The sequence below is a fragment of the Poecilia reticulata genome, chromosome 17 (assembly GCF_904066995.2).
Source record: "Poecilia reticulata chromosome 17, P_reticulata-male-v2, whole genome shotgun sequence".
Classification (NCBI taxonomy): domain Eukaryota; kingdom Metazoa; phylum Chordata; class Actinopteri; order Cyprinodontiformes; family Poeciliidae; genus Poecilia; species Poecilia reticulata.
In genome coordinates, this window is record NC_088846.1 from 19,251,913 (window position 1) to 19,269,457 (window position 17,545).

The 17,545-nt window shown below is 37.5% G+C and overlaps 1 protein-coding gene across 1 annotated transcript; it reads right to left on the reverse strand.

Moving 5' to 3' along the window:
- Positions 1-1,441: 1,441 nt before the first annotated feature.
- abhd3 (abhydrolase domain containing 3, phospholipase) lies at positions 1,442-15,665 on the reverse strand. Its single transcript, XM_081598886.1, has 9 exons — positions 15,384-15,665; positions 13,625-13,788; positions 11,126-11,308; positions 9,635-9,680; positions 5,930-6,042; positions 5,563-5,736; positions 4,160-4,208; positions 3,909-4,074; positions 1,442-3,702 (listed from the first exon to the last, which is right to left on the reverse strand). The coding sequence occupies exons 1-9, from the start codon at positions 15,543-15,545 to the stop codon at positions 3,521-3,523; spliced, it is 1,239 nt and encodes a 412-aa protein (XP_081455012.1). The 5' UTR covers positions 15,546-15,665; the 3' UTR covers positions 1,442-3,520.
- Between the last annotated feature and the right edge of the window lie 1,880 nt (positions 15,666-17,545).

Consider the following 17,545-nt stretch of genomic DNA (forward strand, 5'->3'; position numbering starts at 1 on the left):
GGTCCAGGGACAGGGCTATTTCAGCTCCTGTGAGATAATATTAGAGCACATTCCATCTACCTACAGCTCCAGTGCGATATGACACATGACTATTTTCAGCCAGCACCTGACAGATTAGGATGACAAAGACAGGCCAGTAATAAGTGCCTTGCACTTTAATTTCTGCTCATTTTATATTGTGCTTGTAAGACAAAAAGCTAAAAAGTGGTTAATTATAAGAGATGTTAGATTTCTGATGCTTCTTAAATAGTAATAGAAAGAAGAGCCTTGACACTTTCAAACCGTTTTACATCTAAATACTTAGAGAATGTATTAAATGTGCAAATATTTTTATTTCATTGATGGTGTTCAACATTTTTTGTTAAACTACTTTATTTTACAGACACTAAACACACTCAAGTTATGTTCCTGTTTCTAACAGTTTCAGTTAAGAAAACATAAGCTCTTTTGAGTTAGATTTAAGAGTAGCTTTGTGTTACCAAAAACTAAAAAAAAAGATAATCCAAGCAAAGATTCAGCTTCTGTTGGATGATCATGACTCATGAAGAAAGTGGGTTTTTCACAGAAAGCAGAACAAATATTATTGCATTAACTGGTTAAAAGAAGTAGGCTGAATTTAATTTAATTCAGCCTGAATTATATGGGTGGCTGAATTTAATGGGTCTTATGATTAGTTGTTGATAGCATTCATTGCATTTGAACAGAATGCAACACCATCAGTCAATAGTCAGATCACAGCTATTTTCTTGGTCATAAGCATGGTTGTAGTATTAAATGCTGGTGTGATAAGACATCTGTAAAAAACGAGGCCCAGTGTTTTATGACATTAGCACATACTGCAGCTTTGTACAGATTAAGCCAAAACAAAAAAATAAAAAAGCAAAGAACACAGCAAATATGCTTTGTAAATGTAATAAACCCTACCAGTAGAGATGTAGTACATAAACCAAATAGCATTTTTTTTTTTTCTCCTTCAGGGTAAAACAAATTCACTCAAGTCAATTCAGCCAAATGCCTCCCTATACCATCTAGCTAAACACCAAATTCTGTCAGTGGACTTATTGGGGGATTGCACTTTAGGTAAGTGGAGTACTGCAGGATTACAGTTAGCCTTTTGTGGATAACATCCACCACTGCAGTGATGCATATCCTATCAGCTGCTAAGCCAGTTTGAGTCAATTCCAGAGACCAAAAGCTAATGTTGCGATGCGAGACCCTGCAGTCACACGCTAATGCTGCAGTAAACCCACTCCAATGGCAGACTGTCAAATGCCTTGCTCTCAGTGTAATTTTGAGATGGCTTATGTAGAAAAAGAGAGGAAGTCTTTAACTTTGTAATTGTGGACGGTGCGTGGATATTGTTTATATTCCACCACAGAAAGATTGCCGCCCACATTGCAGAGAAAAGGCTTCGAGCAATCAAAAGCACAGGAAACAGGAGGCAAATTGACCTAGACTTTGTTTAATAATTCAATAAATACAGCATAATACACTAAAGATGGTAATGTCAATACAGTAGTACTTATGCTATAGACAGATTTTATATTTAAAATCTTATTGCTGCACAGTTTAAACAAATGTTTACTCGTCTTCTTTTGAGTGCCGTACAAAATTAAATGCAGCATAAATAAAAAAGAAAAAAAAAAAACTTGCCTTCAGTGCTACAGTTACAGGACGTGATGATGAAGAAACATGCGCTAATTTTGCAAAACAACTGAACAGTAAAATTCAACGGGAAAATGTAGTCAATTTATCTTCATGCATTTTGTTGCTGAAATCCTGGCCACCAGTCATAAGTGTTCAGTTCCCCCATGCCAACTCATTAATGGTAGCCAGCCCGTTGATCATTGTTGGCAAAGGAAAGCAAAAGTGACTGGAAATAATACAAGCTACACATCCTTTAAAGCAGCAAACACCACTTCAGACAGCCAATGTGCAAACCACGTCCTCACATTTTACTTCATTTAACTCAAGCTGTATAATAAAGCGCCCAGGGAGCCACAGAAATAACCAACATTTTCACAAAACAAATTTCATGGCATTCGCACTCTGTTCTGTTGAGCCTTTAGGATTTTCACTGTCATAGCTTTGAGGAAATAAGTGCCTTGCGTTAGACAGTTAGAGGCATGGTAGTACCAACTAAATAGTGCAACTTTACATTCCTTGTCATGGATCAGATTTCCTCCATATTCTCCATTTGTAAAACTATTTGGTGTGCGTGAAAGTAAAAGAACTTAAAATAAAAGTGCATGTAGAATATACCCTCAGATGAAACAAAATCACATCAGTAGATTGTCATTGTCATCGGTACACTGCATGTTTGTTTAAATGTGAAGCTACAGCCAGCTGTCAATTTGCATGCAAACTGAAAGCAGTGTTAACTCTCCTAGGTATCTTTGGGTTTAAGCATGTATCTATTATCAAAAAAAAAAAAAAGAACGGAATAGAACAAGTCAAGGTACAGAGATGGCTCCAAAAAGGCATTCTTGTATAAATTAAAAACAATAAATTCTAATAATTTTATCCTTGAAACTAATCAGACAAAAGACCAACCAAATGTGCAGAATCTGTTTATGTCTTCAAAATTTAGAATCACTCAAATATTCTGAGATGTTCCCCTTTCACTGCCAAAATATATGTATCTAAAGATACCAAATATTTTACAGGTGTGTACATCTATATATATATTTTTTTCTGCTTTCAGTCCTTATAGCTAAATGTCTCCTAACAGCAGCTTCACATTTAATAGGACATGGAATCAACTTCTGACCTCTCTAAGCGAAAGCACATAAGCATAATTCACACGCCCAGTTAGAACTCAAAAGAAACAACATTATGCTTTGTTCACTGCTAATTAACATCTACTTTTAAAAGGTGGAGTACAATGCAAAATGAAGGAGAACACTTTGACAAAAGTGACATTTCACAAGAAAAGAGAGGAACGAGAGAGAAAAAGAAAGGAAATCCCTGAGGGATACAATACTACTGATGTAAGTGCTAAAAACTACATAAGGTTACATAAGTCAAACAGTACTTGAGCTAACTTGATGGGGAAAAAAAAAAAATAGCACGGGTTTACCACCAAATTCTTAGGTTGAACAATATGAGAAATATTAAACTTTTCAGCACTGACATGAGGAGCTATGCCTATCTTTGAGTTCACGGTTAGAGAGTAAAAGTGATCTGAATGTCAAATGCAACAGAAGAACTGCATTTAATAATATTTGCATTTAATAATATTTAACTGAACTGCATTTAATAATAAGAAAGAACGATGTTTTCTGCCTGTGGTAGTGGGAGGAACGGAACGGATCAATGTAAGGCAAAGATAGCATCAAGACAAGGCAAGGAAGCAAAAAAACAATAAAGATGAATAACATTTGGTGTTGAGGAAGGAAGGAATTATAGAGAGCTGGGAATGAACAAAAAAAAGAGGATGGAAATGGAAGAAGAAACGATGGAATGTAGTGAAAAAAACATGGATGACGATGAAACGAGAGGACCACTCTAAGTTGTCTTATCAGGAGAGGTCTTTAAGCAGGCCGCCTTCTTCAATGACGGCCTTCGCGAACTGCTTGAAGACTCGGTCCATGTAAGTGCTCTGTCGTGGCCACAGACCCTCCAGGAAGCCAATGTGGCCTCCATGGCAGGTTATAAGCAAGGCCAAGTTAGGGTTCTGCTTTACCGCCTCCACTGGAATGGCTGCAAACAAAACAATGGATTCAATTCCCTCTTTTCTGTGGTTTCGCATGATGCGATTCTATCAGTTTCAGTTCATGTGAGTCTGATTAACATGAATGCCGTTGCTGGGATGTTGGGCAATGCTAGCGTCATGTGCATATCACACCTACACCAACACAAAAGCATTTATGTGTAATTGTGCAATTAAGAAAACTATTGTAGCTCACCGTGAGATGGAGAAAAGACGTCATCAGCAGCGTTCAGACACAGCATTGGCACCTGCACAGATTTCAGCTTGTGCACAGGACTGGCATCGCGGTAATAGTCGTCATTAGTAGGATATCCGAACATGATGGAGGTGAACCTCTCATCAAACTCTCGGATAGTCTTTGCCTGTACAGAACAGGTAAAACTACTCAGTTCGGCCCATGTTTAAGAAATGGCTCCAAATGATTAAACATGACAGCCATGGTCCTACCTTCATGACATGGTCAATGTCGTAGCACTTTTCAAGCACCGGTCTGTGTCTGCAGGGAGGAACATCAGTCATACTGTCAGTACCTCCACAGAGCTAATATGAGTTTTATCTCAAAGTTACAAAGCTAGACTAAGTCCATTTTACACCAGAGACAAGATTAAAGGAGTATATTTCAGAGAAAAATGTCAGAAAGTCTGATAATTGTTTAAGATATTTTCATCCTTCATGTTGGAACATGTCAAAGTTGGGATAACAAAGACAAAATCTCTTCGACTAAATTTCTGAGCATAAATATAGAAGGACTAAGCAGGGATTTATGGAGAAAAAAACCCCTCAAAACTGTCAGAAATTTGTGATAAAAATTCAGAAGTCCTCTGAGATTAAAATGGAAAAGAAAGGATTTTGGTGGAGACATTTCTGACATGTTCGGAGTCAGTTTTTCCTCTGCTGTTCCTCTGTGACCTCTCCACCAGGGATTGCTGGACACCTACATTCTCCCTCTCTGCATGCGATCATTAAATTCAGCAGGATGTAAAATCAGAAGAATATGTGCAATTTCTGTAACTTTCCCTGCTCTCCATTTGATCTTTACTGACCAACCTGACATTATTTCTTGTCCAGTGAGTGTGAAACAATAGCATACGTCCAGAAATTAAAACATATTATTCTCATAACTAGCTTCTTGTTTTTAGTTTAATCTCAGAGAACTTTTGACTTTTTGTTCCAGATTTCCTATTTAATAATTGCAGAAAATATTCAGTAAACCTTCTGGTATATGACTTAGTGTAGTCGGAAACGTTCTGCCTTTTTGTTGTTTATTGTCAGGATTTGGCTGTTTTTGTTTCTTCTGTGTTGTAATGTAATTTGTTTGTTTTGTGTGTTTCGCCTTAGTTACTCTTATTTTTGACTGGATCGACCTTGCTTCTGTTATTCTTCAGAGCTATTAGATCTTCTTCTTCTTCTTAATGGCAGTTGGCAATCAACATTTACTTGCATTACCGCCCCCTACTGGAGGTCCACTCTCTCATTGCACCCTGTTAGCGATCAGCCACCTGTTCCTTGTTAGTGATCAAGCTTCCCTTTTTTAAAAGCTGGACTCACTCATCTACCTGGTCACCATTTCTTCCTGCTCCCTGTGTACTTCTTTTATTTTAAGTAAGTTTTTGTTTAATAATTTTTTTCATGAACTTGTTTACCATCAATGCATTCCAGTCACAGCAATGTCACAATCATGACGGTAAATGATTTGCAGGGTCTGTTAATGTTATTCAGAGGTTAGTATAATATGTAATAATTTTATACAGCCAAACATTTAAAAGTGCTTGTTTGTGAGAGTATTTTGGGAGCAGCATTTCTGTGGCGTGTTAATGGCTTGTGTTAATCCTGCTCTGGCCCCTACTGACCTGTGCACAGAAGCTTGTAGGCAGCTGGTGAGGTAGGAGTTGAAGAGGAAACGGTCCAGGGGTTTTTCCAGTGACGCGGTGCACTCAAACACATCCCAGCCTGCTGAGAAGACTATGACCCCTTTCAGGCAGGTTTTCCGGCCCTTATGGCCCAGGTAGTTGGCCAGCATCATCCTGGATGTAGAAAGAGTGAGATCTGAAGGAAAACAGGGATTCTATTTCAAAGAAATCCCTCAATTTAAGGGATTAGTGATTAGCGTTGCCACGCAGCACTAAACTCTGAGACAAACAATTTAAAGCACTAAAGTGTCCAAAATCATCACTGAAACGTTTTGTCCTGTCTACCGGCGCTTGAATGTTTCTTTACCCTCCCATGGATACACCAGCAGCCATCATTGGAGCTGCTTCATAGGTTTTCTGGATGTGATCAATAACAGTCTCCAGATCTTCTGTGTTAGCGGCGCAGTAGGTCCTCGGGGTCTGGAATGGACAGAAGGGTAACTGAGTCAAAGGTCTGCTTCTCCATCTGCAGGACAAACGTTATGGAGATCTAAGGAAGAAGGATGGAGCAAAACGAAAGACAATATTCCAATAAAGCTAGTAAGAGGCTGTTTCATGACTTGAAATTGGAGCAGACTTTCATATTTAGGCAGGGGAAGGACCCCAGACATACAACCAGAGGTACAAGGGCCTATGTCAATATATTCAAAGATCGTTGCTGTCCAATATTTCCAGAGTAGAATTGGCATAAAATTTGCTCTTGAGATGTATATGGGACTGGTAGAGACATTTCCTATAAGACTTATAGTTGTGACTGCAGCTAAGTGCGATTCTACAAAGTACTGACTCATGATAATCTTTTTGGACTTTTCTTTTATCGGGCATTAAACCATTGTAAACAAGTAGAGCAATACAAACACAACAGGATATTTTCCAATTGAACACTTCAGTGTTTCATAGCTGTTGGACCTGCTGTTCACTCATTAGAGCTGTAATGTAGATAAGAAATATATTTTTAAGAGCTGCTCCTGTTCTTTCAATTCTTGTTTGACACTCAAATAATCACTGACTGCCATCAGCTTCAATTGCCCCATTAAAATAGCTAAAAGTCATGTCATGCTGAAGTTAATGGCTGCTGGCAAGTTGCACGCGCTCCAAGCCGCAGCTTAAACAAATGTTCAAGTCTGATTAGAATCTCAGCAGCTTTCATCACATAACGCGCTCTGTTTTGCAAACAGCATCAACTGAGATGAGGAAAAAGAAATCCGAACTCGTCAGTTGCAAGTACAAGCACCTTTACTTAGCTGTGCATGAATATGTTACACTGTAGATGTACTGTGAGAGATTCAGAGGTAGAGAAACAGCTAGTTTAATATTTATCCTATGAAAAGACATTTGTGTCTCTCAATTTTTAATAACCAACCTCGGAAATATGCTGGCAAAGCTTAAAAAAAAAAATCCAGATTAGTTTTTTTCCTTTAGTCTTTCAAATGTTGCTTGTTGCATGTCCAGTTCTTTTTGTTGTTCAGTCAAATCCTCTAAACGAAAGATTCACAAAATGACTGGGAGATGTAGTAGAGAATTTACTAAACTGAAATATGTCTAGAAACACGTGAAGACATTTACTTGTGTTTATGTTTTTCTCAGCACGTTGCACATCTCAAAGCAGACCCAAAACTGAAAGCTGATTTTCAACTATGTATAAGTAAGCACGTTATATGTTTTAGCTCTTAAATCTCTTGTATATGAATACAATGGATGACTTTTATCACCAATATTAACAAATTTCAGCCATTATCGTTTAGTTGAAAATTACATAAGAATAACTGTGTTCTCCCCTGGGGAGAAAAAAACAAAAAACAAACGGTTCAGCCCCCCAAACAGTGCCATCAGTTAGAGCTGGTTACTTAATATTTAAAACCAGCCAGTTGGCTGACAGAATCCATTTAACAAGGACACTTTCCCAGGATGCTGTTCAGCTTTTTAAGGCCTCCACAATTAGAATTCAAGGAGAAACCTGTGGCTTTTCCTCCTCTACTATTTGTCTTGTTAACTCTTCAAATGGTTAGGAACTTATTAAATAACCCAAGAACAATCAAATATATGCAGTGTGTGTAGTTATGGTAATAAACTGCCCAGAATAGCTCTGGACAATTGCAGATAGATTTGAATCATTTCTCTCAGGGTGGAAGAAGGATTCCACAACATACAGTTGCTTCTGATAAGGAATTATTGGAACAATGTAAAAGGGGTATAGATTTGGGGGTCTATTTTAAATTTACAAATTAGTAAAGGTCAAGTAAAAAAATATGCTTTCTCTTTTCACTAGCAAAGTCCTTATTAGCATCAAACATTTTTATAATTGCTCACCATTTTTTTTTTTTTTTGTATGTTTCCACTGGTATTTTGGCAATTTATCTTTTTTTGTGATCACTTCAACGTCTTTGAGGTGGGAAAGCTTTTGTTGAGCTTTTTGGTCACTATGACAAGAATCGTGAGTGGAGTAGTCAAGGAGAGGCTTCACCACTTAAATCCATTGTTTCAACTGTCAAGCGCGGTGGAGGCAGCAACATGGTGAGCGTTGAACTGACAGGCACCAGTGCACTGCAAAAACTGGATGGAATAATGAGGCAGGACCAAATTCCAAATTGATCCTTCTTGCTCAACCTTATGTCAGTGTGGTCAAAATATGGATTCTAACAAATTCTGACATACATCAAAGCTTGATTCGGAATGGGCCAGGTGGTAGAGCTTTAAACTTTTAAGAACATTCATGACCTCTGAGTTCTAAACTTTGCGTTATAATTTTGTTTTATGTTACCTAAAGCCTAGTTGGGAACAGGCATTGCAAATTAGCTTAGTCTATAAATGTATGGTGCATGTTATTTGTTACCCGAATAGAAATAAATTCAAATCCTTTTGAAAATGTTTGGACTCTGCTTGAAAGCTGAGTCAGTGGCAGGAGAGCAATCAATTCAAATGACATCTACCAAATCTGATAAGTGTACTCAAATATCCAGCCAGAGTTGATTCAAATATTAAAATAATCTAAAATATTAAAATATACTGCAACTTTAATGACAATCTAAATATAACAACTAACTACTCCATGTAACCATATAATCTAATTGTAATCTATAACACCATGCAATCCTTTATAAAATGCGTATTTGTGGCAGGAAAATCCTGAACACAGTGGGCCATTCAGAACTACTGGCCATAACAAACAATAGAAAGCTTTCATTGTAACTGTACACGCACAGCTGTACCAAGGCTATTTCATTTCCATAGTCTTTAGCACAAATACCAACTGAAGCAAGAACATTCCTCTTTTCCCACTACTTGATCCAGTTCCTAGGTAACGGGGTTCAACACCTTTCTTGTGTATAAATACAGCTGAGTCAACAACATTTGAGACAAACTGCAGTACAACGGTTTGAGTCACAGCACATCAACCTGTATGACACTGGATGCATTATTTTAGTGTTTTTCCAATATCTGAATCCTGAAAGCGAATTAAAAAATATAGTCAAACAGAACCACAAAAATCATATCGGCTTATTCTGATTTATGTCCACAAAGAGGAATCTTTGACTGTGGACAACCCTCTGTGGGTAATATAAATACAACTGAGGTTTAGCTGGGAACCTGGTCCAGTTGCAGTGGCGCAGTACGACGAGATCACGGCGATGTCGCCACTCTACTGCAAGAATTTGCATGCAAGCAGCTAAAGTGCCATCCAGCTCAGGGTTTCGTTTGTCAGCTAAATATATCTCCAGTGTAAAAGGACAGATGTCGCCAGGTGTCGGAGTGCTCGGTGCTGCTATTTTTCTAAGGATCTGCATTAAAATAAAGTGTCTTCATCGTTGCTGTGAAACTGTGCTGTCTGTGCTCAGTCCAGGCAGTCTTTCTGTGAACTCTCTTGGAGACACTGACACAGAAAACTAAGCCACACCAGTTTCACCGTAATGCCCTGTAGCGCATCTGTATTATGGGTGATAAGCCAAGGAAATAAAAAATGGTTTAATACTGAATGAGACGTTGAAAATCAAAACACCTCATGAACACTTACCAGTAGTGTTTCACCAGAAACCCCTCTGTTGTTGAATACCACACATCTGTAATACAAAGAGAAAAACAAGAAATAACTTCATAAATCTTTGTGGTTTCAGCTTCTTCATAAACTGTACATGATCAGACTATCATAAATGATATCAATATACAAATGAACTCATCTTTATTTACTCAGTAAATTCAACAAATATTTCATTATAGAGCTAGCAGCCCTGGTAGAATGTCTAAAAATATATGGGTTTTTATTGAGAATTGTTGACCAAGAGATGCCGCTCTTTGATAAAATTCTCTAACATTGAACTTTAATTTCTCATCTCCTACGTTCCTCCCTGAGGTGTGTGGTTGGAGAATAAATTCTGGTCTTTGTCCAGCGCTTAATTTGTCACAATTACAGTTGTTTTAACCATATATAAACTGCTCAGAGTTTATATATGAACTTGCTCGGATGAGTTGCTATATTCTTAAAGGCATATCCTGACTTATGAAGGTCAACACCTATTTTGCCGTTACTTAAAACTGCATGTCCTTTTGTCTTTCCCCTTGTGAAGAATTTGTAAAAGACAATTTTGGCAAAAACTGTGAAAAAAGATATCGAAAGTTCTAAAGTATTTCTTCCTAGGTTCTAGAATTAGAACTCATAGACACTAACCACATTTATATATTTTTAGAATGGGGAAAAACCACCACCTTTTAAAAGGAAAGCATAATTTGAATAAATTATTTTAATATAAAAATACATTCTGAATATGATGAGGTCCGATAAATGGTCCAGCTGTGCAAAAAGCATGTACTACAAATTAAAACATCAGCATCTCTCCTCCCTACATTTCCTTAGTCATCTATCATGTGTCGGAGTCAGTCCTGCTGTTTTCTAACAGTGTAAGTCAGCAGCATTTGTGAAGCTACACAGCACGTTGGGAAAAGAGGAGGCGGGGCAGAGACGGAGGGGCGCTTAAACACGCTCTGCAGCACAGACACGGAAGCTGGCCGGAACTAAGCTGCAAAGCTTGTACAGGGATAAGCTGTAATTAATTAAGCGACATGGACAACCGTGAGGGGTGGAAGATGCTGAGTATGCCGGCTCTCTTTCTCCATGTCATCCCAAAGCCGGTGAAAGAATGAGTGCAGGGAACACAGAGACAAGCTGCTGGAGATGGGAAGAAAACAAAGTGAAGATAAAAACTGCATCCCTATGCAACTCTTCAAGCTCTTGGAACGTTTGGCAATTTACAAGAAAAGCGCTTTAGAAAGGCCTGAGCTGCCCACTTTGCTAGTGCACTAACACGAGATCCTGTTTCTGATTAATACATTTAAAAATGGAGAAGTCAAGAAAAACTGCGTGGAAATGTTGAAAGCCTGCAGAATATTCAGGCTAGAGAGCAGATGATATCATAGTGCACAGCTAGCTTCAGCCCGTGATTCAGTGTCTTTGAATGTCTGCTCAGCACTGGACCGCAGCCAGCGTGTTTGGCCAAGACCATGCACCCACCTATAACCCAGATCCCGGCTCTGCTGGACCATGTGCAAGATGTAGGATTCTCGGCTGGTGCCGGTCAGGCCGGGAAGAAGCAGCACTGTGGGCCTGGTGGTGGGGTCGGGATAAAAGAGGCTGTCATCGTTGTCGAACCAGTCTACAGATATCTGTCCTCCATCTGCTGCCTTGATTAGCTCGCTGCAGAGACAAGAGAGACGCAACTCAGCAATATGGCTCTTCCCGAAAGAGACCCTGCATCAGCATCTGTATCTATCAGCATCTTTGGTCCACTAATACACAAACATAGGGGAGACTACAAACTTCTCACTTTCAAACTCTCTTCCAGACTAATTTTCAGAATATTCAGTCATATTTAAGTCAAATTTAAGGTAAGGTAAGGTAATTTTATTTATATAGCACATTTTCAGCAACAAGGCAATTCAAAGTGCTTTACATGAGTTAAAATGAAATACAAACAAAATAAAGAAATGCAAACAAAATAATAAGGTGTAAATACAAAACATAATTATAAATAGGACTGTATGACATCCGGAAAATATTTAAATGCAACACAAATGTAAAAAAAAAATTGAGATGACAATATTGATTAAAATTATTCCCATTTTCTTTAGAGTCTCTTGCCTTTGTGATATTATACACATGTATACTGCGATGAGCACTTAAGGATGAATGGATGTATAAATGCCATGTGAGGGACCATTATAGGGATGGATGGATGGATGGATGGATGGATGGATGGATGGATGGATGGATGGATGGATGGATGGATGGATGGATGGATGGATGGATGGATGGATGGATGGATGGATGGATGGATGGATGGATGGATGGATGGATGGATGGATGGACGAACTGACAATGGATACAACTTTCAGACATTGAAGAATAAAGTTGGGAAAAACTCATATTTTCTGTACTCTTATTTTCTCTTCCAGATTGCGTAGGAATACTGAGGCATGCTCACAACACACAAACAAACAATGGTGATGGGAAATCGTGCAAATTAGTGGGAAAGTGGTGATTAACTCCATCCTCTGCACAATCTAAGCCTTCAGATGAGTTCCAGGTAAACTGATTACTTCATTATATCCATCCCAGAGCCGACGGTCAGAGGGGAATTGGATATATGAGCAGAGCGCTCACTTACAGCTGCCTTATTTGTCTCGTGAACATCTTTTCAGTGGACTTTGCAACACGTGGCCAGTTCGGATAAAGAGCAGGGCAATGCACCATTAGCTTCTTATGGCCACTCAGTTACTGCACTTTACAGCTGTAGGCTGGAATGAGGATCTAGTCTTTTAAGACACTGCAGTGGACATAAAGCCATGCTGTGCTGCCAGTGATAGGCTTGGCCAGCCTTAGGTGGAGGCACCGGCATGAAATTACAGAACCTGCCCCGAAATAAACACCCGAGGTAAGACTTTAAAGTCAAGAAGGACTGACACAGAAACCTGCACACAAAGTGGGAGGAGGTGCATCGCTAATCCTCCCATCAGAAAACAAGGTGAGTGAAATTTCAGCCCGAAAGCTTACTACAAATAGGACGGATTTCACATTGGCCGTCTTTGGGTCAACCTTGGATAATTTCATTAAAGCCCTGGGAGATTGTCCAGCTGTTCCCAGAGGAAATTTTCTAAGTTCAGCAAATGTAACCGTTGTTCTTACCCAGCTTGATATCAAGAGATCTGCACTAGGATGACTACCTACCTTGGGCATTGAGGGAATACAAGTCACCTTGACAAAAGAGAGCATCAAAACATGGGGACTGAATGTCTTTGGGACCGACTACAGTGGAGGTTACATTTAAAATAGAAAGTAAAATTTACAATTAAATCAACAGTTTGTTTTTGCCATAATGTAAAACCTAAACAGCCAAATTAAATCAAAATAAGACCAATTCAAAAATACTGTAATCAAATCTTGATCAAACACAGATTAATCTGGGATTAAGCTACTGTACACAAAATGCTATGCAGATTTATGAGTCCCTAAATCCATTTTTTAAAGCAATAAAATTAGATTTTCTTTCTTTTTCTGACCAGTCTCAGGTATTACCTTTATACAAAACATGTGACACGTTTTAAACTTGACACTGAAGACTTCATATGTCATAAAGGACTGAAGCATGTCACACCACAAAGATGAACAAGAACAGAATACATTTCACAAAAAATGCTTTGTATTGTAAATATAGAAAATCCACATTTACATAGGCAAACAATAACACATTTAAATACATTTTAAATCAATCATACATGCGCTTTAATTGTCCTAAATTACAGAATGCTTTTCCTTTAACACAAATTAAACTATCTCTAACTCTTAAATTCAGCTGGGTTTTGATTTCAGCTTTCACAAGAAACGATATCAGCAGGTAAAGTGAACAAAATTAGACCACAAAATCTGACCTGAAACATTTAAGTACAAAAACTGAAATTAGATTAACAGCCAACAAATTATGTGGTACACAATTTATAATGGAAAAGAACTTACTTTCTATAGACAACACCAGGTTTGGCTGTAACAAAAGGTCTCAGCAGAGTTTGAATGCGACTCTCCCAGCACCAAAATGTGGGGTAGTAAGTCTCTGACACGACTGGACATTGCTCCTTTAGAAACTGGTAGAACTTCTTACCCCCAGAAATAAGTTGAGGTTTCTGTAAAATAAAAGGGAATAGTTTTGCTGTATAATAAAAATATCATGTTATATTTAAGATAATGTAATAAGGATAAAAAGAAGAATTTATAGAATCTCAAAATACAAGATGACTATACAAAACACTATGAAATTAACCAAGGTAGAAGCATTAATAATGATTATTAAAGCTCACATAGTTAGAAGTTACGTTTCCTTAAATTTACTTGTAAACTGTTGTCTGTGTGTTCTATGACATTGTAGTTTTGTGTTTTTATTATGTAAATCACTTGTTGGTGGAAGGTGCTATACCAATAAAATTTTATTTGGTTTGATAATTTAAGCAACATTTTCATCTTAAATAATAATGTTATTTTATTCATCTTAAAAAGTTACATAAACTGTTTTTAAAAAAAATTTAAAAGCTCAAGGCAATAAATTTACTAAATAATACATAAAGATAATTTTGAGATGTCGCACCTTATCTGATTGATTGATATTAGTTACTTTTTTATAATCTGTCCTAGAATTTCCTCAGCTCAGGACTAACCTACTTCCTGTTGTCAGTTGTTCTGTTTAGTGATTGATTGATTCAACAGGTAAGGCTGTAATGCATAGGTGTTCAGAAGTTTAAAAATCTGGTTAATCACATTTTAATTTATTTCATAAAATAACAAAGGGTTGTGGGTTACCTACTCATGTAGTTATTTTATTGGAGAGCTTTTTCTTTTTGCTAATTTTTTATTTACTTGGGTTACCTATGATTTTTAAATAGACTATCACTGATGATTTGAATGGGACTGTAAAATACAAAAGACATGTTAGGGACAAATACTTTTAGTGATGTATTAGGATTAAATGAGATGTTTTATCCTTTATCATCCATAATCATATTGCTAAATTTCAATTTGAAACGCCCTTAGATTATTGGAATAGCCACTATCAGTTTTAATCCATCCATTTTCTTTACACCTTTGTCCCTCAGTGGGGTCGGGAGGGTTGCTGGTGCCTATCTCCAGCTAACATTCCGGGCGAGAGGCGGGGTTCACCCTGGACAGGTCGCCAGTCTGTCTCAGTTTTAATCAATTTTACAAATAAAACCCTAAACGCATCATTTACCAGATAGGCCTATATTTCAACCCACTATTACACGATACTCATACACATTTATCATTATCCTAAAGGCCATGTGTAATAGATTATTGTCACTATTGCATGAAATCTATGATTTGAGTATCCATAGCTTGCCGGGTCAATGATGGCAACAGCATGTGTTACATAAAACCCTTCAAGCAGAATAAGCGTTGTCGACACAGCAGTGGTTTCCAGCAAAAAAAAAAAAAATCGGCCTTACTCGGCTGGTCTCGCCATCTAATAGTCATTATTGAGGAGCTAATACATATATGTGCAGCGTGTTCATGAACAAGACAAATGTATTTTGTCTATTTCGGCGGCACATGTGCAGTTCCCGGCAGAAACTGCGGTCAGTGAACGCACCATTCGGCTTTCATCCCTCACCGCCGAAGGATGCTCCTCAAGGATAAATCCACATCTGTTACCCACATCTAAACACACGCAAGCTGTTTGACGTGCGGAATCGCGTTAACATCGACTTACCTTAGCTACCGAAATTAAATAATAGCAGGTGTAAGCTGCGCTGAAGCCGAGTACCAGAGACAACCCCACTCCCGAACCGAACAGCCCAACTTTCACTTGATTTTCCAAATAATGTGAAAGGTCCCTTGTCAGAATGTTGAAATTCAAGTCCAGCGAGATCATTGCAAGGTTGCTCTTGTCTCTCTCGGAGCAAGGACAGCGGCCAGCTCAGTTGGGATTCAGCTGCGTCTGCCTGCGAACCAACTGTGAAGGAGACGGTCAAGGGGAGCTGGGGAGGGGTGGAATATATGGACAAGCGAGAGGTGGCGCTCTTTGACCGGCCAGCCATACAGCACGGATAAGATTTGCTCTGTCTCCCCCTGCAGGCCACAAAGTGAGGGTGCACATGTTTAAATTGATCTGATTATAATTGTTATAATATAAATGTGGTATAATTTATACCACATGGATCTATATTGACGTTGCTGTACAATTGTGAAAAAATGCGTCAGAAACTTCCAGAATGTGACAGTTGCTAATTATTATTGTGTGGTTTTGTGGTTTTAATGGGTTCATTTGCTTTGCCTCTAAAAATCAAAAGAAAAAGAGCATTTAGATTTTAAACTATTTTTAAAATAATTATTTAGACACTTCAGTCAAGAAGTGTCTGTTTCAGGCACCACTATATTGAAAAGTAATTGCACATGGTTTGTTTGGATAAATTTGATATGTAACAATCAAAGTCATTATTTCCACTTTCAAAGAAGTGAGACTTGTGAGATAGTGGTATGAGGACCAAGGCAAAAAGTTCCAAATATTAATGTGGTTTATATTAAATTTGACTTTAACCTCCTACTTATAGAACCGAATTGTATCATTATGAATTTGAAATGTAGAATTATGACATTGAATCTCATAATTTGGACTACCTGTCATTTATTAAAGTGAGTATTATACATTTCAAATCTCTTATTTGTCCCTTTCTATCTTGTGATTAGGATTTTGAAGGTCAAACTTCTGAATACATCTCAAATAGATATTATTTTACTAAATTGTGACTGAACCTGATAATTATGACACTATATATAGATTTAGAAAGTCAAAATAAATAATTTGGTGATTATGTCTTTAAGTGTAAGAATTTGGTGTTTCAAAGTGGCTATAAAGTCAAAGCAATTTCATAGTTCTTTATTATGAATCACATTTATGATTTACAAAATCAACACCATGAAACTCACACTTATGACTCTGTTTATCCATTGATTTTAAATCACACCCCCTCTGGCCTGAAGACCGAATGAGTCAGAAATATGACTGAGAGTCAGAATTACGGCTTAATATGGTATTTTAAGTAAAAATATTCATAATAAATGTTTTTGATTTTGAAAGTAAAAATAAATTAATTAATCGATTAAATATAGTGGTAGGATACGGTTAAAACTGATGACACAGCTAGTAATGTCACTGTGTCTGCAGACTCACAAGGGACCCAGATGCTCCAGCTTCTCCGTGTGGTAATCCACTGTAATTTAATTAACAGAGAACATGTTGAAATCCAAAGGGCCTTGAGGCAACATTACAACCCAACAGAGACTGGGTTGTCTTGTGCTAAAACCTTAGAAGTTTACTGTGCACCTAAGTTACAATGTAATGAGGAGAGGTTTTGTATATTCCTCTCAGATAAAGTCTGGTATTAAGTATTTCATTCAGCATATTAGTTGATTTATTTATTTATTTATTTATTTATTTATTTATTTATTTATTTATTTATTTATTTATTTATTTATTATAATCAAATTTGTATTTATGAGTTTCAATCAAAGCCTGCCCAAGATTATGCGGGGCCCAAAGAAAAACACTGATTTAGGGATGTTTTGAGTTAAGCCCACCACCAACAAGCCATCAATGGATCACAAAGATTGTTTACATCTTCATTTGCTTGACTTAGTGGAATGTTAGTAGTGCTTAATTTGACTCTCACACAAAGGCTTATTTGACCTCAGCTATTAAAAGAGAAGTCAATACAAAGTGGAGGCAAGTTTAGTTTTCTGACCGACTTATTTGGTCTGGTTTATTACATAGAAACATATTTTAGCCCTTGTGATATGTAGCGCCATAATTTGAAAATACCATACTTCTAATTTTAATTAGAATATCAGATCTAGGCAATGTTTCAGAACACA